Source organism: Hyaena hyaena, unplaced genomic scaffold (genome assembly GCF_003009895.1).
Source record: "Hyaena hyaena isolate Hyena2069 unplaced genomic scaffold, ASM300989v1 scaffold_1422, whole genome shotgun sequence".
Taxonomy (NCBI): domain Eukaryota; kingdom Metazoa; phylum Chordata; class Mammalia; order Carnivora; family Hyaenidae; genus Hyaena; species Hyaena hyaena.
In genome coordinates, this window is record NW_024082053.1 from 234115 (window position 1) to 260875 (window position 26761).

The following is a 26761-nucleotide window of genomic DNA, read 5'->3' on the forward strand; positions in this document are numbered from 1 at the left end:
AGATATGTTCATGAACATGATATCTCCTACTTTGTATTTAAGACTTGCTTAATTCCTCACAACATTGTTTTGTAAAAACTTTATAACACTTCATAAAAAACTTTCACCATAGTGTTTTTGCATGTTTTTCATTAGGTTTAATCCTTTATATTTAATGGTTTTTGATACTATTGTAAAAGGTATAGTTTTCCATTTCATTTTCCACTTGCTTGTTTTTAGTATATAGAAAAATAATTTTTCAGTATCCAACAACCTTGCTAAACTTATTAGTTCTAATAATTCATAAGTTGTATTTCTTTTTCTGTAGTTTTCATTAGTTGCGATTCCCAAGGAATTTTTCCCTTTAAACTGAGCTGTTAAGTTTATCAGCATAAAGTTGTCCATAGTATCTCTTATTATCCTTTTAATGTCTGAAGGATCAGTAATAGTACCCTCTTTTTCATTCTTCATATTGAAATTTTTTGCTTCTTATTTTATCTTGGTCAATACTGCTAGGGGTTTATTGATTTTATTGATTTTATTAATCTTTTCAAAGAACCAACTTCTCCTTTTGTTGATTTTGTTGATTAAACATTTGGTTTTTATTTTGTTGCTTTTTTCTTTTATCTTTATCTTTTGTTTGTTTGTTTTGGGCCTTTTTGCTTTCTACATTTTGAATTTAATTTGCTGTCTTTTTATAGCTTCTTGAAAATGCAAGACCTCTCAAAGCATTGCTTCAGCTTCACCCCTGCAATTCTAATATGTCATATTTTTATTTTCATTTAGTTCAAAACGCTTTCAAATATCATCTCTCTTTTTAAAGCAAAATATGGGCATTGTTGCTCAAAATAGGAGTATATTGCTTAATTTCCAGACATTCAGGAATTTTCTGAGACCTTTACTGCTGTTACTTCTAGTTGAATTTCACTGTGGTCAGAGAACTTCCAGCCTGATTTCAGTCTTTTAAAATGTATTAATATTTACCGTGTATCATATGGTTTATTTTGGCAAATGTTGCATGTGTGCTGGAAAAGAATGTGTATCCTGTAGCTGTTAGGTGCGATTTTCTACAAATGTCAATTAAAGCAAGATAAGTCATAACGTCATTTGAGTTTTCTATAAACTTCTTTATAATTTTTCTGGAATACTAAAAAAGATTTCTTAAGGGGCGCCTGGGTTGCTCAGTTGGTTAAGCGTCCGACTTCAGCTCAGGTCACGATCTCGCGGTTCATGAGTTCGAGCCCCACATTGAACTCTGTGCTGACAGCTCAGAGCCTGGAGCCTGCTTTGGATTGTGTGTGTGTGTCTCTCTCTCTAACCCTCCCCTACTTGTGCTCTCTCTAAATAATAAATAATAAAGATTAAAAATTTTTTTAAAAAGGAAAAGATTTATTAAAAGGATGCAATTCTAAATGTGGGTTTGTCCATTTCTTTTCGAAGTCCTGCTGAATTGTTCACACCATACCTACTGTGGGTAGGTACAAACACATTTTGAATCATTCTGCCTTGTTGGTGCATTTTATTGAAAGATATAAGACAGATTGAAAGAGAAAGAAAGATGAAAAGATTTAATATCATAAAGATAGCAAGTCTTTGCAAAATAGTCTATAAGCTAACTGCAAGACCAATCAATAGCTTAACAATTTTCTCTTGTAATTGTCAAGTTCATTCTATAAATCACACAGAAAAATTAAAACCTAAAAATAGACAAAACAATGTTAATGAAAGCATTTTAAAACGGAGGATTCACATTTTACTATTCTTACAATTGCAAACATACAGAAATTAAATCAGAATGAGACTTTACCAAGTTACATAACAAAATTAAGTGAATAAAAAAGAATGCTTAGGAACATATCTACATATTTATTTATGTATAAGACCTTTGTGTGTAACAGAGGTAGATCACAAATCAATGGAGAAAGAACAGCTTAATTATCGAATGGTGCTGGTACAACTGGCTATTCATTTGGGAGGGAAAAATGTGTATGTCTACTTTCTACACACAAAAAATAAATTACAGGTAGATTAAAGACCTAACTGATTTCTGTTTTGGGCACATTTACAGAATAGATACTTAAATTATTAAATGTCTAAGCAAATATGTAAATATTAAAAATCTTTTTGAATATTTTGCTAACCTGGCAACAAACAAAGCAAAACAAAATAATAAGCAAGCAGAGTCCAAAACTGACAGAATGCTAGAATTCTGTGATGTGGTGTGTACCACAGCAAGCTTCCATCATAGGGAATTTGGCTAAGTCCTGGAGACCTTGAGCTTCTATTTTGATGGCTGCATGGGGCAAAGACTAAGGCTGAGCCATGGGTTTAGCTAATATGGAACACTTAGCAAAGCATCTCTGCATAAAACTGGTTACCCCAAAGGCTTTTTACCCTGTGTCACAATGAAGAGGAAATAACCCTATTATACAGTAGGTTTACACCTATGGGAAACCTTCCATGGAGTGGAAGTAAAAACCAAAAATTTCCCCTGAGGATTTGTAACAAGTCATCACTCACAGTGGCTTATGGTCTGAATTTCAGAACCAAGATGGTCTGAAAAACATCAAATCACTCAGACTGGTATTATCTCCAGGCCACCAGCAGAAGCAAACACAAACCATCTTGGAGACGTTCAACTGCACTTGAGTTCTCAAAAAAACTCAAACAAAATGAAATTCCAAGGTAAACGATCACCCAAGAGTCAAAATGCTCAATCAGTATTGGTTGGTATGACAATTAATGAGATGATTATTTTGGAAAGCAGTTTGTTGGTTTGGAGCTGTGTGTTCCCATGTGTCCCTGCAGCGGGCAGAGTCCCTAGAGAAACTGCAGTAGAAAGGTGCAAGGAGAAATGAATATGCACGTGGATGCTGAGTACAGCCTGCTGGTAATTCAAAAGCAGTAGGAATGAATGAGCTGTTTCTCCGTAGATGAATAAACTGGGGTCATGGAACGCAACATCTTCTAGAATGGATTCACTCCCTTTGAACAAGTCTCGGTATGACAATGTTTAATTTTTTTTTTTAAGTCAATTGCCAAAAGATGTGGGCAGGAGACCATTCATCTAATATTTTAAAACTCAAGTTACATGGTTATTTAAAGTATTAAAAAAATACATGAGAATTTTAAACATTAACCTCTGGGAAGGAAGGAGGAGAAAGGTTATATGAGGCAGAGGAAAAGAAGACTTAAGCTGTGTCTGGAAGATTTACATCTTTTTTTGTATGAGACAGACCTGGATCGAATAATGCATTTTGGTCATAGGAAGCTGTTTTGTTCTTTTTTTGTCTGTATGTTTTAAATGTTTCAAATTATAAAATTTGAAACAAAACAAAAAGGATGGGAAATCAAAGCCAAACCCATGTTGATAAAAGATTTCCATAATTAGTTGTCTTGCTCAATTTTACTCAAAGCCTATAGTTAATGCCAAATAATTCTTTAAAAATAAGTCTCAATGAAGAATCTTACTTGGGTGTGATTTGAAGCAGAAAACCTGAAATCTACTATCGAATAAATATCTCATTTACAACCATATTGCATTCAACTTTGTATCTGTTTATAAGCTAGTAGTATTATACTTTTTAAAAAATATCTTCCCCAGATTTCGATATCCCACAGTCTTCTCCTCCCTGGGGAAGGTAGAAAGATTCATCTGATGGTAAGTTGGGGTCTGCTATAAACTGGGCCTGCTTGGCTTAGTTCTTCCTTTTTCCCCTTTGGAAACTGGCATATCTCTCAAGTAGCTCACTCCATAACAGGATTTTATAGCTTGGGGAGCATTATCTCAAATCCAACAGTTGGTGTATGTGCTTTGAACACTGAAAAATAAAATTAGGAGTAGAACAGTAGGCTAAAATAACATGTCAAGAGGATTCTCACAGGGCTTGGATTTGTGGGCCCTGGACTTGAATGTGTGGGGAGGGATGTCCCCTTGGTGGTCTCATAAAGTCTCACATAGGGTCTGGTGTGCCAAGTGGGTTCAGCTGCTTCAGCCTGACCTTGGCAGGTGATTGCTGCTTCTGGCCATTTGTCCACAGCAATTAGCTGTTCTGTGGAGGAAGGACTGTACACATGGGGAGCTTCACACAAATCATTGAACCACACAGGCCTCAGCAGAGGCATTGGGGTGGTAAGACCTGGGATGCAGTTCAGGAAAGGTATGTGTGTGCCTGTAGACCATCCTAAGCCAAGTGGTGGAGGCTTTACAATGCAGGCTGCCGCACCTTACTCCACAGGTACACCTGAAGCAAAGGTTCAAGTCTAAAGAAAAGACAACCAGACAATGGAAAAAGGAACAATGTTGGCTGCTTTCAATGCAAGACTGCTGAGTTTTATATATGCATCAGAACCCAGGGGAGATACTGACTGTAAATTGTTAGAGCCAGTCTCTAGAAAGGCAGCATGGGATTGGCTGCCTCAAATTCCACTCTGAAGTTGGGGCCAGGACGGAACCTGTGGAATGCCCAATGTTGAATTTATAGAGTTGTTACACAGGCTCAAGAGTGGAAATGTTAAATACTTGGTGTGTTTCAGGGTGACCCTCTTGTAGGTGGCATGCAGGGACTCTGAGGGAACATGGCTGAGAGAATTTGTGGAATTCAACAGCACAAGAGAAAAAGCCACTGGAGATCAAGAACCAAGTCTCACTGGACTCCTCTAAGGGTGTGGCTCTCAGCTGCAGCTGCACATTATAATAACCAGTTGATTCAAAAATCTCTAAAATAAATAATAAATAAATAAATAAATAAATAAATAAAATTCTCTAGAAATGGGACCCAGGCATTGGTATTGAGATACTGAATTGGAGTGTCTAACCTTAAGGCTGACAAATCGCTGGGATCTACTAAATAAATTTTGCCCAATTTCTTCTCATACATGATATGGTCTTTCATTTTCCTAGGATAAGTTACCTAAGGAATTTTATTTCTTTAATTATTTTTTAAATGTTTATTTTCTTAATTTTGAGAGGGAGAAAGCATGAACAGGGTGGTGGCAGACAGAGGGAGAGGGGGGGGGGGAGAGAGAGAGAGAGAGAGAGAGAGAGAGAGAGAGAGAGAACATCAGGTAGGCTTGGTTCGGTCAGTGCAGAGCCCGAGGTGGGGATCAGTCTCATGAACTGTGAGATCATGACCTAAGCTGAAATCAAGAGTTGGATGCTTAACTGACTGAGCCACCCAGGTGCCCTGTTACCAAAGAAATTTTAATTATATTATCAACATTTTTTCTCACAACAGATAATCCAATGTTGCAATTTAATCCAGTCATCTCAGAAAGCTTGTATGAATAGCCATTTTCTTTGGAGGCTTAATGGCCTCATAATCCCAATACCATTCCTTTTATCCCTGCTCCCCTGAAGTGAAAAACTGAAGTTTCTCAGTTCTATCACCAGACACATATTACTACAATTTAACCGTAAAGATATAGGATAACTACATATGAGAATAATCTGAGTAGCAGGGAAAATAGAATTTCTGCTCAAATATATGCTGCCCAAGATATTTTTAGGCTTTTTATGGCTGGATGCTTCCCAGGAAAGAAAGTTGTTTCTTCCATCAGAAAACTTGCTCTTTCTATCTAAGGATTTTTAGATCTTTAGATCTTTGGAAAGTGCTTTCCAAAGTCCAGCACTTTAAACCACTGAGGGATAATTAACGAGGATGAAAAAGGCATTGAGAGTTTAGCCAGCATCATACAGAGCCAGGCCCGCAGCCTGACTTACAACCCCTGGCTCCAGGTTTCAGTCCCACGAGACTGCTTTTCCCAGGTCAACGAGTACTCACCACATCCTAGTGCTCATTATACACATTTGATTCTCATTTTGTTTCCTAGTACTTATTGGGCTTAGTTTTCTTGCCTCACATGTTTCTATATTAAGCATTTTTGGGATTATTAAAAAAAAAAGAAGGCCAATTGCCAGTTATTATGACTTCTAGTTATGAACATATTAATGATTTCTTGCTTGTTTATGACATTCCTGACTATTTCCATCTCAAAATTTGCCATGAACCCTAACCTGTTTTCCAAAATCATAATTTCTGCAGAGAACAACATGTTCTATTGGAATCACTTGAAATAGTGTCACAGATTACTCTTGGAGACAGCACATTCCAGGTGCAATGTCGTGTTCGCCTTGGTTAGTTATTGCTCTTGGCTTTGCCACAGTTGATGCTCAGACTGTATTAAATAGACATGACTTATTTGGGTCTCACCTTGCCAGCAACGCCAAACGAGCTGTCTCTTCACTCGGCTTGATGCACACTGTTGAACATCAAGGTGATTCCCGGATTACGTACCTTTTCATTTGCTGTCTGTCATTCCACGCGGCTCAGTTCCTGGCCCATTATCCCTTCCTTGTCTTTTTGGTTTCACTGCTCAACATGATTGCTGGATAGCAGTCTTGGAAGGAGATTCTGAGAAGATTTATTCTTCTGTGGAGGAGCTGGTGTCAAAATCTATTTCAAAATTCAGATCTTTGAAGACAAAGTCTCTGGTGGTCTTAAACTTTCTTTGAAGTGAGAAGAAGCTTCATAATCAAAACCAAAACTTGATAAGTGAATTTTTAAATACTAATGCTAAGTCTATTTATTCTGATAATAATGATGGTATTATAGCTGCTAACACCTACTGAGTACTAACTGCACCGTATGTTCAAAATATTTTGCATGTATTGTTCCATTTAGTTTTATAGCAGCCCTGTAAAGAAACCCAGACAAATCTGATTATAGATTCTATAGTTCTTAATCACCACCCATAGATGGAGAAAATCAACAAAGTCCTCTCATTAAAAAGGACAGGGTATTCTAATCTGCAGATATTTCTTGAAGTTAATTGGTTGTAAGTCATAGGACTTGTCAACTTTCATTTATGGCATTGGCAATTTTAATGTCTTTAAAAATGCAAGCACTGTTTCTTATTCTTTCATTCAATAAATATTCATTGAACAAGTATCTGTGAGACCATGCTAGGTGTGGTTAGGATATAAAGTTTAAAAGGCACATTTTTTTCCCCTGAAATTGTTCCCAAGCAGATTAAAGAGGTAGCCATGGAAACAAAGCCTTGAAATATAGTGTGATAAAGTTTATGATGGATGTGTACACAAAATATAAGGGTGAGACCAATCCATTTGGATTTATGGCCATATGTCAATATACTCTGATATTCCAATATTACCTTTGGTAATTTAGCTACTCTGGAAAAAAATCTAAAACTCTGTTTCTTAGACAAATCAGCTTTTTCCCCCAAGAGATGTACTGTAGTGTTGTGTTGTAAGAATGTAAGCTGTGGAGCCAGGGTGGCTGGGATTGAAGCCTGGTTCCATTAATTTTTAGCAACTTACCTAACCTCTCTGTGGCTCAGTTTCCTTATTTGTTAAATAAGGATAATAATTTTAATAATAGGATCATTTTGAGAATTGGATGAGTTAACATATATGAGTTCCTTACAACACCTGATATGTAATAAGCACTATATATACTAGCTATTGCTCTTCTATTTTTAATAAAAATATTGATATTCAGTGAAAGAGCTGTATTAAATAAGGATGGATACTTTACTTCAAATGGGCCAGGTGATACTAATGACAACATATACTTGTTGAGCCTCTAATATATTCTAGGTTCCATGCCAGGGTCTGGGTAACAGATTCAATTCAAGATCTCAGGAATGGGGTGCCTGGGTGCCTCAGTTGGTTGAGCATCAGACACTTGATTTTGGCTCAGGCGATGATCTCAGGGTTATAGGATCAAGCCTCACATCAGGCTCTGCACTGAGCATGGAGCCTGCACAAGATTCTCTCTCTCCCTCTACTCCTCTCCCCTGCTCATGCTCTCTCTCTCTAAATTAAAAAAAAATTTTTTTTAATTAAAAAAGAAAGCTCAGGAATACTTAAGAAGCTTGTAATAAGATGGAGGCAACAGAAAACTAGCCACAATATATTAGAATAAGTGATATTTAAATATAATGTACTATGGAAAAATGCATATGAATGGAAAAATTAATTCAGTCCCCATGGACCCATAAAAGCTTTATTCAGATCAAATTCGAGCCAGACTTTGAAGGAATCCAACCATGTAAATATCAGGGCCATTCCGGACATAAGGAACAACATGGCAAAGATATAAATGGATAAAAGAAAAATAGAAAGTTGAACGTTTGTGAGGTGCTTGTGGAAGAGTGTCTGGAGATGAGCAGGGAAAAATGGAATTAGTTCTTAAAAAAGGCTTTGTAGTCAATTCTAAACCTGGGAGAGAGTAATGTAACATGGTAACATCTGCATTTTAGAAATTTCATTCCTGTGGCACCATGGGGAATAGGTTTAAAGAGAAAACAAAGGCAGCAAAAGACATCAAAAGGTTATTATAATGATCCCGAAGAGAAATGCAGATGTCTCACACCTGGCCTTGGACTAAGGATGAGGAAGAGAGAAGATACAGTAGTGGGATCAATAAGATGGAGTGACCAATTAGATATAACAGATAAAGAAGAGATGTTAAAGATAACTCTGAGATATCTGGCTTGGATGACAAAGTATTGTTTAAGGCTGATAACCAAAATCAAAAAGGCAGAAGAAAAAGCAGATTTGTCTAAACCATCTCTATTTGGCAGCTAAAAACTTCAACTCAGGGCTCAGGAGAACAGTCCTGATGAGGGCCATGGATCCTGGGAGTCTGCTGGGAATTTGGAAATAGTTATGATCAGCAAGGAAGAGAAAGTGGAAGGACAAGAAGACTAAGACTAGAAACCTGAGAAACTGCCAAGTGAAAAGGGTGTCCCAAAAAAGACCATAAATAATAGAAAATAGGACAGATTTAGAAAGAGTAGCTAAAGCACTGAGTGTCTGACTGAGGGTTAGACGGATGATGACAGTGTTGGAAACAGAAGGATAAAGAGAGGGGGAAACAGCAGCCAGTTGGATTGTGGAAGCTACAAGACAAGACTTCAAGAAAGTTGTGGTGACCTGGAGACAAAGAGGTCAAGAAGAGTAGAAGTCCATACTCTCAATTCACTGAAATGAATAGAAAGAAATGTAAGCAAATTTATGTTAGCGTCCACTGTGGGGAGGAATAGAAAAGGACATATAGTGTATAGAGGTAGACACTCTAAGCATGTTTCTGGAGGCTTCAATGCCAAGATATTATGGGGATATTGGAGGAGCTAATCCGATTATTGCTCACCAGGTCCCAGAATTGTACACAGAGCACCATGAAAAAGACCTCATCTCAGTTCTCATGGCTACTTTAGGGACAAATCCATACTTGAAGTAGAGGACAAGACACTATTCCATTATTTTGGTGCCAAGACTGGCCAGGAGACTGGAACATTTATATGTCTACTCTAGATACACTATGATGCCATTCCTTCTGTGAGGGCTTGCTGCCTCCCCCCATGCTTAGCCACGTCTTAACTTGGGTTCACACATACACAAACACTCATGTGCACAGTCACACACAGTCACACTCACACTCACACATTTCTCCTCTCATTCCCTCTTGCCTACAGTGTGGGTCTGGGAGATATCTGTTCCAAGATGGTGAGGGGTCAACAGTGCCACAAGCTCTCCCACTTGCCCCTCCCAGATATTTGTCCACACTCCAAATACATACAGTGTCCCCAGGTGGGACATACAAACTTGACTGCTTACAATAACTGACAGGTTACTTAGATGAATGAAGCAGGCCCATGGTGGTGACGCTGAACTGGAGCTCAAGCAGCCCATCTCAAGGAGCAGGCATGGTAGTGTTCTAGCTAATCCCTCCTTTCAAAATTGCAGATCCAGCTGTGCCAGATGTTCCTGAGTTTTATGTTAAGTGTCCCAATTGCTAACTGCTAGGCTCTATTAAAAATGTTTTAAACACTGTGAAGCAATACAAAACACATCTGAAGGCAAATAGGCCCAGAACTCATGAATTTAAGACATCTGCCTTCAAATTTGAAGCTTTTGAATGCAACAGCTAGAAGCACAGCAGACTCTGTCTGCTTTCCACTTTATCACTTCCTACCTGAGAGTCCTAGGTACCCGAACAGTGTGGACATTTAGGGGTGGTGGTGAGACAGAGAAGAGAGAAAGGCCAAGATAAAAGAATATAGTTTAATATGTATAAAATATTATACAACAGCACAGATAAAGAAGAATTTAAGCCAAAAGGGGGCAGAAAACTAACATTTATTGTACGCTTTTGATATAACCAATAACGTGCATATATTATCTTACTTCATCTTCATAATGGTCCTAATAAGGATGAACCATTTTCCCCAATTTATAGATGAGAAACAGAGCTTCACAGGGATAGTTTGCCTGTGGTTCCACAAGGAAGGAGCTGGGATTTAAATCCAGATTTTTTTATACTGCAAAGGTCATGTTCCTATTCAAACTGCTTTCCAAGTGGCTGAAGGCTCACGTAATGACAAATGTGGATGTTGCTAATAGAAAAATAAATGTGTTTAGCACCATCTGTTTTTCTCTAGTCCAATGCCCAATACCATCTTCCTTGGGGGAAAATATACGTCTGGGGAGCTGGCCCCTGTAACAACTCCATTGGTTACTATTTCCTTCTGTCCAAGCAAGCTCTTCCTCCAAATCTCTTTGTTCATTCAGACTAAGGAACCATCTAATCAAGAATGTCAGTTAAAATGTTTTTTCTTTACATAAGTCCCTGGGGCTATGCTGAACTTTAGCATAATATTGGTTACTTACAAAACTAACAGAAGTAAACCCTAATTGCAGAATGTGTAAAAAACTTGCGTCTCTACATTGCAGGCCCATGGAAGATATCACTTCTGGTCAACATTCCACTGGAGGTTTTAGTCAATGAGATAGAGTGAAAAAAAGGAATAAAAATGTGTAAGTATTGGAAGAAAGAAAGCTGTATTATGAGCCAATAACACAGTGACATACACTGAAAATCCTTAAATAAAATAATCTGCAGGTAAATTATTAAAGTTAATTAATAAGGTTACTGGATTAGCAAGGTTACTGGATTCACGACCAACACACAAAAATTGTATTTCTATATAATTTCTTTTAATAATGCTCTATAAATTTTCTGTTAGAAGTCTTGCAATTATTTGTTAGAATCATTTCCTATTTGACATTTCATGACACTTTCATAAATGATATCTTTTTTTTTAATTTTTTTTTTTTTTTTTATTTCTAGGAGAGAGAGAGAGAGACAGCGTGAGCAGGGGAGGGTCAGAGAGAGAGGGATTCACAGACTGAAACAGGCTCCAGGCTCTGAGCTGACAGTCAGCACAGAGCCCGACGCGGGGCTCGAATCCACGAACCGCGAGATCATGACCCAAGCGAAAGTCGGACACTTAACCGACTAAGCCACCCAGGCGCCCCTTAAATGATATCTTTTTAAAAAATTTGTAATAATGAAATTTTTGTCATTGGTATGTAGAATTACAGTTTCATGTGTGTTGACCTTAAACCCAACAACTTTGCTAAACTTACATATGAGTTTAAGAGAAATTCTAAAACATTATCAAGAGAAATTAAGGAGATTCTAAATAAATGGATAGCTATACCAAGGATATGAGACTTAATATTGTTAAGATGTCAATTTTCCCCATACTAAACTATAAATTCAAAACAATCTCAATAAAAATTCTAGTAGGACTCTGTGTGTGTGTGCACGCACGTGTGCATGTGTATATGTGTGTAAATTGGCAAGCTGATTCTAAAATGTCTAGAGAAAAGTAAGGGCAAAGAATAACCACGAAATTTAAGAAGAACAACAAAGTAAGAGAGCTTATTCTATTTCATATCAAGCATTATAAAATTCAACAGTATGGTATCGATCTAAGGACAGAACAAAATGAAAAGTCCAGAAACAGACTTTGAGATGATTTGGAACAATATCCTACTTTGCCAGCTCACTGTGTTTGTCTAGTACTGAGCTTGCTCTAAAGGGAAAGTGTTTGAGAAAGGCTTGCATTATCACCCAAGACAGCCATTCCTTCTGGGATACAGAGGTAGTTACACTTTTTCAACTGTGCACAGTTCAAATTATGTGACTCTTGGTCAATTAAGATTACAAACATCAGACAGTGTCTCTTAAATCAATACGATAAAACCCTACTCTAATGCTCTAAGTTGGGTCCAGTAAATTCAGTCGTTTAAAACATGTCCATTGTAAGATTAATTAAAAATGGGATCAGCCTACTACTGAGGAAAATGAGAAACACTCACTAATTATGTGTGTTCTTTGTGTGTTTGCTAGGTGTGTTAAAGAGGAGTTTCAGGGCAACGTGGGTGGCTCAATTGGTTAAATAGATGACTTCAGCTTGGGTCATGATCTCATGGTTTGTGAGTTCGAGCCTCATATTGGTCTTTCTGCTGTCAGTGCAAAGCCTGCTTTGGATCCTCTGCCCTGCCCCCTGCCCCTCCCCTATGCATGTGTTCTCTTTCTCTCTCTCTCTCAAAAATAAATAAACACTTTAAAAAATGAGCTTCCCTACAGTAGGTGAAAGAAACAAAGTATTTTAGTTGAGTTCACTGTACTCCACCAAGATCAGGGTATATCAGTAAGGTAAACAAAGAAACAAAGGATGTTGAGTAGACTACTAGTTGTTTCTACTTCCGGAAGGACTGAGAAACATCACGTAGGATTGTGGCAAAAGGGAAGCAGAAAAATGGACAGATCTGAGAAGCATTTGCCAAAATTTAATACAATTATGTATATCTAGATTAGTGTAACAGGACAGTCTTAAGCATAATGAACAAAATTCCTACATTTCTCTTACTTGGAAGAAACATTTCTATCTACATTACCAATTATCGTTTTGATGACGGTTACCTTTTATTTCATTCTTTTATGACTGTTAAGTAATTTCGTATGTCTTTGAATATTGTGGTTTGTTCTGGAAGTCAGGAAGGTAAAGTATGAGCTTATTCTTAAAATGAATTTTAATATACTTGAATAAAAGCTTTCCTCATAATCAGCTTCAGTACCAAAGAACAATAATAAAACCTTGATTAACTATCACAAGTAGATATATAACTTCTTCTAGATAAAATTTCTTAATTGCAATTGAGGAAACTTCAAGTTGAGTGATTTGCAAAAATCACAAAGCCAGCAGCCTATCAGACCCTGGTGTAGGATGACTCCTGACCCACTCCAGTTCACTTTCCATAGTAACATACCTTACTGTCATTTGGAAAGAGGTTATTTTATTATTCAGATACAACCCTTTAAAGCAGGGTTTCTCAATCAATCACAGCAGTGACTGATATGGGCAGTTTGGACTGATAATTCTTTGTTGTGATAATTACTGTGCATTGTAAGATATTTAGCAGCATCCCTGGCCTCTGCCCGCTAGATGCCAGTAACATTCCCCTTCTACCCCAGTTGTGACAACCCAGACTATCTCCAGACATTGCTAATTAGTCCCCAAAGGACAAATGGCCCCCAGATAAGAGCAGCTGTTCTCAAGTCCTCTCTATCCTTAAAAATCTAAAATTTTCATTAAAACAGAAAGAATCCAGGAAACTGTGTACAATTTCTCATGAAAATTTTAAATGTCAATTATACTTTTCACAATTGTACTACCTTTAAAGTTCAGGCCCTTGTGCTTGCTCCTAAAAAATGTCCAGTTGCTGTAACAACAGATTCTCAGTCTGCTCACTTGCCATCCTTAGCTTTGCTTTGTATGAGAGGAAACTACATGTCCCAGGCTCCCTTGTTCTCAAGCTAATAGATGAGTTCAGCCAATGGGAGATCCTGGCAAAAAGTTGGAGTGGGCCAGAGGGAAGAAGACAGGTCACTTCTCTCTTTCTCTGCTGGCAATAGTTGCTGAGTCACCTCCATGGCTCCTACTCCTGAGAGCCAGTTCTGTGGCCCTGACCACAGTTCCATCTTCTTCCAGGTGGCCCTGGATCCTGGGAATACCATCTCTGTCCCTCCAGTTCTAGGGTGGTATAACTTCCCACTGCTGCTAACCTCTAGTTTATCTTGCCATTCCAATTGGCTTCTTATTTCATCCTTCACTTGTGTAAGCATTTGGTATGGACTGAATTCTGTCCCTCCTCAAATTCATATGTTTGGGCTCTAACCCTCAGGGTGGTTATATTTGGAGTAAAGAAGGAATTAAGATTAAATTCAGTCATAAGGGTGAAGATCTGATCCCATAGCATTAGTGTCCTTATGAAAGAAAACAATGGAGAGCTAGTGTCTCTTGCTCCTTTTCTCTGTCTCTGTCTCTCTGTCTCTCTCTCCCTCTCTCCCCAACACTTGAGGACACAGCAAGAAGATGGCTGTCTGCAAGCTAGGAAGAGAGCTCTCACCAAAAACTGAACGTACTGGGACTCTGATCTTGGACTTCCAACCTCCAGAACTGTGAGAAAATTAATGTTTGTTGTTTAAGCCACTGAGTCTGTAGTATTTTGTTATGACATCCCTAGCTGACTAATACAGCCATTCCCTGCATTGCATTTCCACTGTTTGAAATAACTAAGAGAATGTTTGCTTTCCTGCATATTCTGACTGACATGATTCTTTATAGCATTGATACCATAAAATACTTGCCATAAAATATCCTAGCATGTGCCTGACATTATGCAAAAGGCACTTCCATATCCATTTCCTTATCTATTCTCCCAACAATAATGTAAGGTAGGACCAAATGACATGCCTTAAGGAGCACAAGTTTTGAGTCACATGGATGAAATTAGAACTCCACCCCTTGGTGGCTGCATGACCTAAGTTAGTTCATCTCATTCATCTCCAGGCTCCTTATCTGTAAAATGGACTTAATAATAGCACTAACCTAAGAAGGTTGTTCTCGATTAAATGAGCTACTCTGTGCAAAGTGCTTAAATTATTTTTAGGTATATAGTATGCTCTGAATCAGTATTCTATTTAACTACAGTTTATTGAGCACCTATTTTGTGTCAAGCACTGTGATAGGTACAGGGGACATAAAGACAAATAAAAACAATGAATGCCCTCAAAAAGTTGCACTATACTAACAGAGACAAATACATGAACAATGATTAAAATAAAATGTGGCAAGCATATTAATAGATATATAGGAAAGCCAAATGCAATGTGGCCCATTTGGGAGGCAACTCTTTGGAAAGTTTGGAAGGTGGCTGTCAAGGTTTGGACCCCAGGTTCTGTCAATTATTAATGCTTTTAATCTAGACAAGTTACCTAACTTCAATAAACCTCTATTTTCTCACCTGAAAAATGAGGATAATAGTATCTAGCTCATAAGGGTGTGGTGAGAAGAAACAAGGTAATAAAAGTACAATTTCTCTGGTATAGTTCCCAGATGATGACAAGTGAGCAGAAAAGGATTGTTAATTATCTTTATCTGCAATAGGGAGCATAGAATCCAATTGCCTAACCCTCACCCCACTAAGTCTCCCACTCCTTTCCCACTCGATCCATTTGATAATTACTGCCTTTCTTTCCCTTCCTCCGCCTCAAAAGAGGAGATTAAATCTACCCTACTTTCTTAGTATGAGAATAGATTAGCAGAGCCACTTTAGAAAATTTCTTGGATGGGGCACCTGGGTGGCTCAGTTAGTTAAGCGTCCGACTCTTGGTTTCTGCTCAGATCAAGATCTCACGGTTTGTGAGTTTGAGTCCCACATCAGGCTCTGTGCTGACAGTGCAGAGCTTTCTTGGGATTCTCTCTCTCCCTCTCTCTGCCCTTCCCCAGATCACTATCTCTGTCTCTCTCTCTCTCAAAAATAAATAAATTAAATTAAAAATTAAAACAAGAAAATTTCTTGGACAGAATCTATTACATCTAAATATATGAATACAAAGCAATTCCACTGCTGCATATGTATCCAGAAATCAGTACCTATAAGTGCCAAGAGATGTATAAGAACATTTATAGCAGCTTTATTTATATAAGCACCAAACTGGAAACAAACCCAATGCCCATCAACGGGAGAATGAGTAAATACATTGTGATATATTCATACACAATGGAATATTACAGAGCAATGAGTAAACTAGAGTTACATACAACCATTAGAGATGAAACTCACAAGCAAAATGTCGAGCAAAAGAAGCCAGAGTGTATACTTTACTATTGTATTTATAGAAAGTTCAAGAATGGGCAAAATGAAGCTATGGTCACAGAAATCAGAAGAGTGGCTCCCTTTGGAGAAGTATTTGCTGAGAGCACTGGTAGACTGGTAAATGTTTAACAACCAGCTCTCGAAAGAAAAAAATTCTGATTTTACAGCATTTGCCAAGGCCCATGGCAGAAATACTCCCACCATGGTGGATTTCAAGTTACCAGTGTGATGTCACTGAGCACATGTCACGTGGACAGTCTGTCCTGGCAAGCGGATGTGAGCCAGCCTAGTGTACCACTGGAGGATGCATGAAGGGACATTCTGGTGTGCTGAAAACGTTCTGTATCTTGATGTGGATAGTGCTTACATGGGTGGGGTCAAGATTTGTTCTTTATTATGTGCATATTATACCTCAATAAAAAGCAAACTGTAAAAATGTCTGTAAGAACGTGAGAGATAAAAGCAGCTATATCTATGTACCAGAGGAAGGTCCAAAGAGGTACCAGAGATTCAAAGGCAGCCTTTGGAGCTTCTTGCCCCACCTCCCCAACCCCGCCCCAATAGATAGGAGAAAAAAGAGAGACACTCTTAATAAACACGAGCACAAATAGAAAAGAGATGTTGACTCTTTTCCCTGGGCCACACCTTTTTCAACTTGAGACTCAATTCAATCTTATCACCAATGGTTGATACCACACACAAAAGAGAGTGTTGCTTCTGAAAAGCCCACATTCACTGCTTTAATGAACTATGGCCCTGTCTGTCACTTAGCAATGAAGATTATTTCACTGGGTGGTTTCCGAAGAATGTTTTAAGTACAGTACCACCTGAACACAATGATCAGACATGAAAATACACCAGCATAAACAGTGTTACTTTTATTTTAAGTAAAAATCACATTCATATCATTTTCTATGGTCACTCAAGTCTTAAATATGTTCAATATGCCTGGAATATATCTGCGATCTAGCTAAATGAGACATTTTAATAAGACAGCTGCTCCTAACATGTACAGCACTCGTATATTTAAAGTTACAAAATGAAAGCAAAATTTTAAAGGGGTTTGATGGATGATACCTCAACACATCCACAGATTCATTTGTTCCCAATCTGGCAGTACAGGACCATAGAGAACACCAGACCAAGTATCTATAAAAATAAAATAACAAGATTAACATGGATTTTAAAATGATGGCGACATTATAAATAAAAAGAACATTAAATGTGAAAAGATTCTGGCTACTGACGGTTCTAACCTTATTTATCTAAGTCATCTCTCTTCTTGGGATATTGGAGCCTCCAGTGGGACAAAAGAGCATTGAGAATACTTTCTGAGTACTGTTGTGTTTTAATCAGGGTTTCTACATGGCCAATATGCTTCTAACTGGCCCTATTTGAAGGTGCAGTATTAGCTGCCACCAGCCATTCTACCCTTCTAGAAAACACACCCTCCTGTGGGGCATCTACCCCGGAGCTCTGGAGGACTCAGGCTTCTAAGGGCTAAATTCACCTACCGGTTTCATGAAAGGTTTATATGATCATCTGGTTTAGATCATCTGCAGAAAATCAAGGGATCTAGAATTTCTCTTGCCATATTTTTAGGCATCACCAAGAGGAATGAAGAGAGTAACTTTTTTTTCTTAAAAAGCTTCTAAATCTATGGGGAATAGCTTAATTCAGGAATTTCCTTTGAAGTGAAACAACACAGCTGAAAATCTGGGACATAATTTCCATCTCATTAAATGGCTCTCCCAAGAATGAGGGACCCCAAAACTTGCCCTAATTGGCCCTGCAGTTACTGCCTTGTATGCTGTGGCTTTGATGTAGAAATGACAGAAGGGTGGAAAGTTTCCTCCCCACCAGAGACAGTAGGATCGTGAGGTGCCACTTATGCTGAGTCATCTACAATGTTCCTACTGTACTGAGGCATCCTGCTTACTAAATCTTTCTTGGAAATGAATTTCAGATGAGAACTGATGGCCAATACCTTCTTAAAAACAAAACAGTAGACACCCATTCTCTGCAAAAAATATATATATGGTTTTCATCCAGAATGTTCTAAAAGTCATTCCTTTAGATTAACCTGGAAATGCACTGAAATTTAGTCTTTTTGCCTTTGTCCCAAGCTCTGAGTCTGGGAGACAAGTATCAGGACAGAGTAAAGCAAATGGTCAAAATGTTGGGATAACTGCAAATCTGTGTCGTCATTTGCTGTCACATCCTTGAAATGGAAGCCCACCATTCATCGGCAGACAAGACACTTAATATCACACTTTCTTGCTTTGAAAAGGATAATTTTTCATTGTTCATAAAAATGGAAATAATTAAAAGAGATTCGTCATATGGTAATGCATGCTGAGACTCAAGATAAACCTGCTAAGTCGTGTGCATGAATCCCCACATTGCGAAGCAGTCTAAAAACTGTTGCACAGTTTTCCTTTCCTTCTTTCAACTGCTCTGTTTCTAGGACCTCCTGCCAAGCTAACTTGTATCTTACAAAGTGATGACTGTCATTATCAATGGGTTTTTTTCCTAATTAAAATGAGAGTGAAAGTGCTCTCAAGTTTCCTGCTTCTAAGTTGCTGTAGTCAAATAAGGAGAGACATGATAATCTGGTTATTTAACTGAGATTTCCAATGCCTATAGATAAAATTTTCTTACAAAATAAAGCATCCTGCAGAGATCCCTAGCATGCTATCCGAGAAAAATTCCTCAGGTGTTTGGTCTTAACAGAGCCTTGAAAATAACCATCAGCCACCGTCCACTACAGCCTGTGCCTAAACAGATTAACAGCAAAAGTCTAAATGCCAGAGGGCAGTTTTTTCATATGATATATTTCTATGGAAATTGAATGTAATTTCTGTAGGAAGACATTTGTTTCTTTTTTCTTCTTAAAAAGAGGTCTTACGTGGAGGCCTGTGTAGGTCCCAACCTGTCTGTCGTTTGAAGTTGCTATCTACCTCATAAGGCAAAGTAAGAGGGTTTGTCTTCTGGGAAGACAAAGTTGTCCTCTCCTCTGAAGAAGCCCCCTATATAGTTGGCTTTGGCATCTTCTGTGAATAAGGAGCCAGGGACTGAGACCTCATGAGTCCAGGCTTTCAGCTGAGGTAGAGAATACAGTGCTTTTAACTTCCAGGACTCATTGGTGTTAACCCAGTCTGGACTTCATGATAGTAATAGGAGTGGGTTTCTTCACAATAAAAAAGTAATAATACAGTTTCTTTTAAAGTTGTTAGAGTGATTTTTTTTTCTGTCTATGTATTTCTGTGTTTTCTTGAATTTGAGTTTGGGAACCAGAATGGAGATAGGCCTCAGTGTTAGGCAACTAGTATTAACACGTGGAAGACAGACTAGTGTACATTTTTTTGGATACAGTTTTAGACTAAAATTTTTCAGATCTCCTTTTTGAATAAAAAGAGAGGTGATATAAAAATGGATTATTTTTCTCTTGAAATCCTGGAGGGAGGGCAGATTTTAGATTGAGGGAGTGAACAACAAGAAATGTCAAACAGTTCTTTGAATCAACTATTTGCCATTTCTACATATAGCCTAGAAATCACACTTAATTTAACTCGAATTAACTCAGAACAAATGGTTATAATTTATGATATTACTATATAAATTCCATACCTATAAATTATTCCATGGAAATTTTCTGGTAAGGTCATTCCCTATACATCTCTTTAGAAAGACCAGTAAAATATCTAAATATGTAACACAAACACATAGAATACACCAATTTCATAAAATGCTATTCCTCTTGTACTGTTATTCCTCTTGTAATCTCATTTGCCATTAGATGTATTTAAATTCTTGGCAATGCCTTTGGCTATGATATGAGAGACCTCAATCTTCCCAGTTGATTACGCCCTTATTTTCTCTGGCTTTGCTTTTGAGAAGATTTTAAAAGCATCAGTGGATTGTAGCCAGTTATATAGTCAATTGTCTGAATTCAAGTCTAACATGGATTTGACACTTAGATTGACAATTACATTGAATACCTCATTTAAAACCTGATCTTTCAATCGTTCGTTTAAAGTCTAGTCCACCAACACATATTTGTGTGTGTTTTACACTTATAAATGTATGAGTGCATATGTGTGTGATTCCTTACTCACCTCTACAACCATTAGGGAAAGCAGAGGAACAAAGGACATTTTACAAAAGGCAGAATCAAGAGAAATAGACCTAGTGTATAGCACCATTTGGCTTCCAACATATATTAGACCAAAAAAAAAAAAAAAAAGACAACCATATATATCTACCAACAGAGAATGTGTCATATTTAGACCTATTCATTTGGACTACAAGGAAGCAATACTCAACAGCCCAACTTACTGCTTATAGTTCCCACCCTTTCCTTAATGGTTGGTGGGAAACTCTACCAGTAACCCAAAGATCACTTAGAATACTAAGTTGCTTCAATCCCTGCTAAAATTCCTCTCTATTGGAGGGGAGCCTGGGTGGCTCAGTCAGTGAAGCTTCCAACTTGGTCTCAGGTCCTGATCTTAAGGTTCACGAGTTCAGGCCCTGAGTCAGGCTCTGTCAGAACAGCTCAGAGCCTGGAGCCTGCTTCAAATTCTGTCTCCCTCTCTCTCTGCCCCTCCCCCCCACACTCTCTCCTTTTCTCTCTCTCAAAAGTAAATAAACATGGAAAAGAAATGAAAATTCCTCTATGTTGGTAAAGTGGCACAAGCAAAAGGTAAAAAGCTACCAGAAATCCCAAGGAGGACACTGTACTGCATTCCGTGAGAGTGAAGTATAAGTCACTATCTGACCTAACCAGTCCTCAGAGGCAGTAACTAGGAAGACACATCACATATCATTAGAATTTTTGCCAATGTCCCGATGAGACCAAGAGTGAATTGACTCATTTGATATCTAAATTATTCAAAAAATGCTTCTCTGAAATAGTTTAAATTCATCTTTTTAACAAAGAACTTTAGGCCATGTAGAAAGCATCCCCAGGTTCTTTAAAAAGTCATCAAGATAAAAATCCTACACAGGATTTTTTTTTTTCAACATCAATAATCACATTGTTAAGAGTAAATATATCAACCTTACATTTCTTTTAAAACTTCTTCAAGTGAGTCCATAGTCCTTAAGATAACTGTCTCTAGTTTTTAAAAATTGTTAGATTTCTCTTGTTTGTCCTTATCTAGTGCTAAGAACTGTATGGAAATTAATTCAATTTTTGTTTCCCCGTGGAGATATCATTTGTAAATAATGGTCTCAGCCCTACTCAACTGATAAGTTTATAATCCTCTCCCCAGACCAAAGACTGCTAGAAAAAGGTGCTAGCCCTTAGGCCTTGGTACCCAGTGTTTTTCTCAAATACCTAGTTTACATTTGGCTCACTAAAAAGATTTGTTGGAAGAATTAATGAATAAACAAGAGAATGAATGAAGAGTCAACGATGCAAGATTATACTGTACCTCAATTACTGCCAGTCCAAACGCAATTCCAATAACTATGAGAATATGTTTTGCAACTACTTCTTTGATCAAAGAAATACATGGCTGTTAAAAAACACAACATAAACAGTTACCTTTACTTTGACTTCACTTTAATTAAGACTTTCTTCATTGGTTTGACTTTTTATGTTGATAACAAGGAACACACTCAACCAAAAGGAATTGGATTATACCACTGTGCCACTCCTGACACTCCACGCTCCTCCTCCTCAAAAGGTTGTTAATTGTGGCTTGTTCATACGTTAGAAAGCACTGAGAAGTAAAATTTTGCTTCAACTATCTCATTGCTAAATCTGGGGATCTTTAGGCATAAATAATTTTATCCTAACTTCCAATTTATCATTTTAGAGCTATTATCACTTTGGCTGTGTATTTTTTAGGCTTGTAATCTGTAGCAAAGAGTTCCCTGGTTGGGATTTCAGCTAACAAATTTTCATTTTTAAAAAAAGGTTTTTTTAAAAAAATCCCTTAACAATATATATCAGGGTTATTTTTACCTTAGAAAGGAAAAAAAAGATTATATCCACTATTTTGTTTTTACAAAGGTAAAAAAGAGAAATTAGAAAGCTGCTTATCTGCCACATTTATTGAATTTATTCAAACTAGCATTCAATTTCAAGCTTATAACATTTCAGACCAAACCTAAAAATCCCAACAATTTTAAATTATATGGATAATTTTCAAACTGGAAAAATACTACACAACGCAATAGTGGTACTATCCGTATTGCCAGAAGCTATATCACTATCCCTATGATAGTTGTATATGCACAAAGGGCTAGCAAAATATTGCCATGGTTAATAAAATAAAAGTTCTTCATAAAACTGAATCAAACATTCTTTTCCCTCTCATTCTTGAGTGTAATTGGTTTCTCCATTCACATCTGAGCCAAAGTGGTAAACTTTAGAGTAAATTATTATGTCATTTAGAGTTAACTATGAGATTAATGATCTTATCTACTGAGTCACATTCATTATATTTGAGGAGCTTTCTCCCCCTTTCCCCTCCAGATAAGCAGGTTATCTTGGCAAAAGAGAGAGGGGGGAAAATGTGAATTATGGTCATTTCGGATTTCTCATTTTTCCAGACTTTTTGCAAACTACGCAAGGCAGATGGAAGTATTTTATGAATTTATGACCCTCCTTTTGGGAAACTGGTGCAGCTATCAGCCTATCTTCAGCTGAATTATGTGTGAATTTGAAGGGAATGTCTATAACTTTCTAGGATAATGCTAGGGCTTTTCAAAATCTATCCTGGGGAAAAACATCTTTGATTTGAATCTTAAACAGATAACAACTGCAACTGAATTTACTAATTTCCTCATTATTCTAAGTGGGAACTGCATTCATTTAAACCATATTTATTTCCCCTCTTCCTTGCAGATACTGCATCACTAAATTAGGAATAGAAAAAGGAAAAGCAAAACTGTTTAGTGACACAACTTTGACAATAAAATATATATATATTTTATATATATAAAATTTATATATATATATACTACAGAGCTACCATATATATATATATATATATGGTAGCTCTGTAGTTTGGTAGATAACTTCTCCACATGAATTATTTTATTATTGAATAATAATGAAAAATTATTGAATATATTTTATTACCAATTATTGCTATTGGTAATAGCAACTTCCCTTTAGAACTGAGTCTCCTTATTTTGATGAGATTAGTAAAAGGGATGTGATAGTCAGGGAGAGAGAAATTTCCCCAGAGATACTTTCTATTTCCTAATATATAACTAACCTTAGTAGTCATTACTAAGCCAATGGCAAAATGAAAATCATCTTCAGGTATTACAGAAATTAACTCATTGGATTATAATAGCTTTAACACATCTCTCTACCAACTAGATTTTAAACCCCTAGATGGTCCAGAAGTATGTGCGATTTTAGCGAAGTTCTCTCTGAGATGTAATGGGTACCGAAGAATAACACATGAAACATCAATATCAATTATCATTTTTACATGTGTTTTATGTAAAGCCGTATGGTATGGGACAGATATCATATCCTCTAGGATAGTTTGAACCCTGAAGACTGAGTTAAATAGAGTCCCATAATACCTCATGCCTGCCCAATCTAAGAGTTACTAATAATTCATTGGATTGAAGTTGCCTAATTATCTCTCTCTTTTCACTATTTGAAGATTAGTTCCGTGAATGCAGACATTGTGCCTGTCAGGAATGGATTTCCAATGGCCAGTAAAAGGCCTGGCTCACAGGAGGGAGTCAATAATATTTGATGAACTAAGCAGTAATAAGAAATATGACATCCATATATTTATGTCTACAAGTGACATAAATATGACATCTACAGCACAGAAAAGATAAACCCAGCTTTAGTTGGTCCAAGGGTTGTGGGTTATCGTTAAGCTGATAAACCCAGCTTTTTCAATATACTTTCAATGTCTGAGGCAACTCCTCAATTAGAGCAATAATTGGGCAAATTGGTTGATACACTTAGCAGCCAGAGCCAAAGTCCGAAAGGCCAAGTCTTTACACCTACACAATTACTTGAGAAAAGGAACTTTTCATAAGAAAAAGAGGTCTTTACTTTGAAAGCTAAAGTGAAAATAGAGACTTCTAGGATTTATGTTAAAAGAGAAAAAATAGAGAAGAATAATGATTAAGGTCGCCAAAGAGACGGCACGAGAAACTTTCATCAGTTAGCTTGTACTTTCGTCCTCTTTGCCGTGCGATATTTCTTTGATCTATTACAGTTGACTTTCACTGATATCGGACTCAGAAAAAAATGAAATATTTTCACTTTTTTATATCTGCTTTTATCTTTAAATAGGATTTAGTTTTTAGTTGGGAAATTCCTGGGACATTTTATATAATGATTCCCATTGTAATTCTGCAATTTAATTTTTCTGTAGAGACTTTTATTGTGGAAAAAAATAACAGAACCACTTACTGTATCCAATTTGATTTGTTCTCACCTGTTTGTAAACATATTTGCCATCATACAACGTGCAAGCAGAATCTTGCGAACTTAGACATTCACATGACTTGAAATTCTGTTGAAAATTATTTCCCCAGTCAGCAGCTCCATTGACCAAACCACAGCATTTAAACTGTTGGATAAAAAGTAGATACAAAAAGCAATCACTAAAGAAAATGAAAATGTTGTCAATACACTGAACTGTATTCTTCTGAAACTATTAATAAGATGTTTCTTATACTAAAATATCAAATAAATCACTTCGCCAACTTCTCTGAATGTAGAAGCAAAAATATATGGATCTTCTACTTTGATCTTAATATTAATGAAGGAAAAATAGGGTTGCAGATGCACAAGTCTCCGGAAGTTGGAGAAAACATGAAAACCTCACCTAGTTTTAAATGACAAAAGAGAGGGACAGAATCAAATCTATGTATCCTAGATTTTGGAAAGAAGCTTCCAAAGAGTTCATGAGAGAGTCAAGGTCTCTTTAAAGAACTTCTGCTCAAAAGAGATGAGAGGTTTTAAAAAATGACACTTCCATCTCCTGATCTTTGATCATTTTTGGAGGAGAGGAGGAAAAGAACGAGAGGCCTCTCAAAAGCCAAAGAGGCTTTAGTGGGCCTCCCATAAGGCTGACTTTAACATGGACATCTGCAAAATGGGGGAGGGGTACAAATGAAGGATGAAACTCTTAAGATAATGTCAAGGAAGGTTAAGGCCCAGAATATACTGAAACACTTGGAGAATTTGTGGTCGTGTTTTGGAAAGAAAAACAAGGAAACCAAAAGCCTAATGACCTAGGGTATACAGCACATAATATTATTAGATGAGAGAGAAAAGTAACTGTCCCTCATCTTGTCCTATTTGCTCTATTGGAGAGACAACTCTTCATGAAGAAATGTAGGGGCAAAAATTGCTGAAGAAACCAGAACCAAGTGTACACTGTTTTCTAGGCTCAGAAGCATTGTAACGCCAGGATATTGAGAAAACTTTCACTTCCTCACCGTGTGACCCACATTACTTAACCTCTCTGTGCTATAGTTTCTTCATCTGTAAAAATGCAGGTAATACTAGTTGTTCACAATAGTATGTAAGTGGTAGATTTGTTGTAAAGATAAAAATGGGAAAATTCATGCAAAGATTTGAAGTGCTTAACTCAGTGCCTAACTTGTAGGAAGTACTCAGTATATGTTAGGTAGTATTGTTGTTTATATTTTGCAGTGGTTGTTGTTTCCATGATGCTCCCAAATGAACATGATCTGTTCAACACTAATATAAGTAAGTTAGATAAATATTTGGAAAGCACCTTTTCAGCTCTGTAGTTGATACAGAGCTGAGAGTGATGACTAACACATTGGAGAATGGAATCAAGTTCCAAAGTTAGTTCCAACAAGGGACTCAAACCAACAAGTTCAACAGAGGCAGATATAAGGTCTTGCACTTTGCAAAGCTCAAAGACTTAATTGCACAAATATATGACGCAGCAGCCATTCATATGACAAAGAGCTAAAGATTTCAGTTGGTCCCAAGGTCAATCAATATTAGCAAAGAGGGCAATCCTGAAATAGCCTCCTTTCTTGTTTACACAATAGACATGACTAATTGCTCATGCTTTCTGATTAAATAATCTAGAATACTATTACTTGATATAGAGATCAATATCAAAAAAGAAAAAGTATCATTGTATGCACTCATAGATCAGTCCATATTTTGAATACAATATACCTCAGAATTCCTCAAGGAGGCCTAGAAACAGAAGACAGGGTAGGAGGTAGAAAGTCTAAACTTGGTATGATATCTGATCACCAGATCAGATCTGAGAGAAGCTGAGGAAGAAGTTGGTCAGAACTTGTTGAAAGTGTTATAACAGCTGGATGAACAAGGCACTGTGCAGTGAATAATACAACAACCTCTAGACAAATAGTCATCACCAAGAATCCAAGAGGGGCACATTCCATTAGTATGTTAGAGAATTCACGTGAGAATTCTCTGAAATTCAAAGAGAAAACCACTTAGTGTCTACAATTTCTGTCCATGTGTGGTGGGGCCCCAGGTCATCCAACCAGAGTTTGGTGTAGGACTCTTTTTCCAAAAGAGCATTGCTGAAAAGGAACAGCCCTGGTAGATGGAAGAAAGAGAAAGGAAGAGAGGGAAAGGGAGAAAGAGAGAAAGAGAGAAAGAGAGAAAGAGAGAAAGAGAGAAAGAGAGAAAGAGAGAAAGAGAGAAAGAGAGAAAGAGAGAAAGAGAGAAAGAAAGAAAGAAAGAAAGAAAGAAAGAGAGAAAGAGAGAAAAAGAGAAAGAGAGAAAGA

At 37.2% G+C, this 26761-nt stretch overlaps 1 protein-coding gene across 4 annotated transcripts in view; it reads right to left on the reverse strand.

Annotated features, from left to right (window-relative positions):
* Positions 1–16883: 16883 nt before the first annotated feature.
* TSPAN8 (tetraspanin 8) overlaps positions 16884–26761 on the reverse strand; it is a 98953-nt gene continuing 89075 nt past the window's right edge. For all 4 annotated transcript variants that reach the window (XM_039223662.1, XM_039223663.1, XM_039223661.1 and 1 more), the window contains 3 exons: positions 24448–24582; positions 21454–21537; positions 16884–17167 (listed from right to left, as the gene is read on the reverse strand). In XM_039223662.1, the coding sequence (XP_039079593.1) occupies positions 17114–17167; positions 21454–21537; positions 24448–24582 (273 nt within the window). In that variant the 3' untranslated portion in view covers positions 16884–17113. The remainder of the gene's footprint in view (positions 17168–21453; positions 21538–24447; positions 24583–26761) is intronic.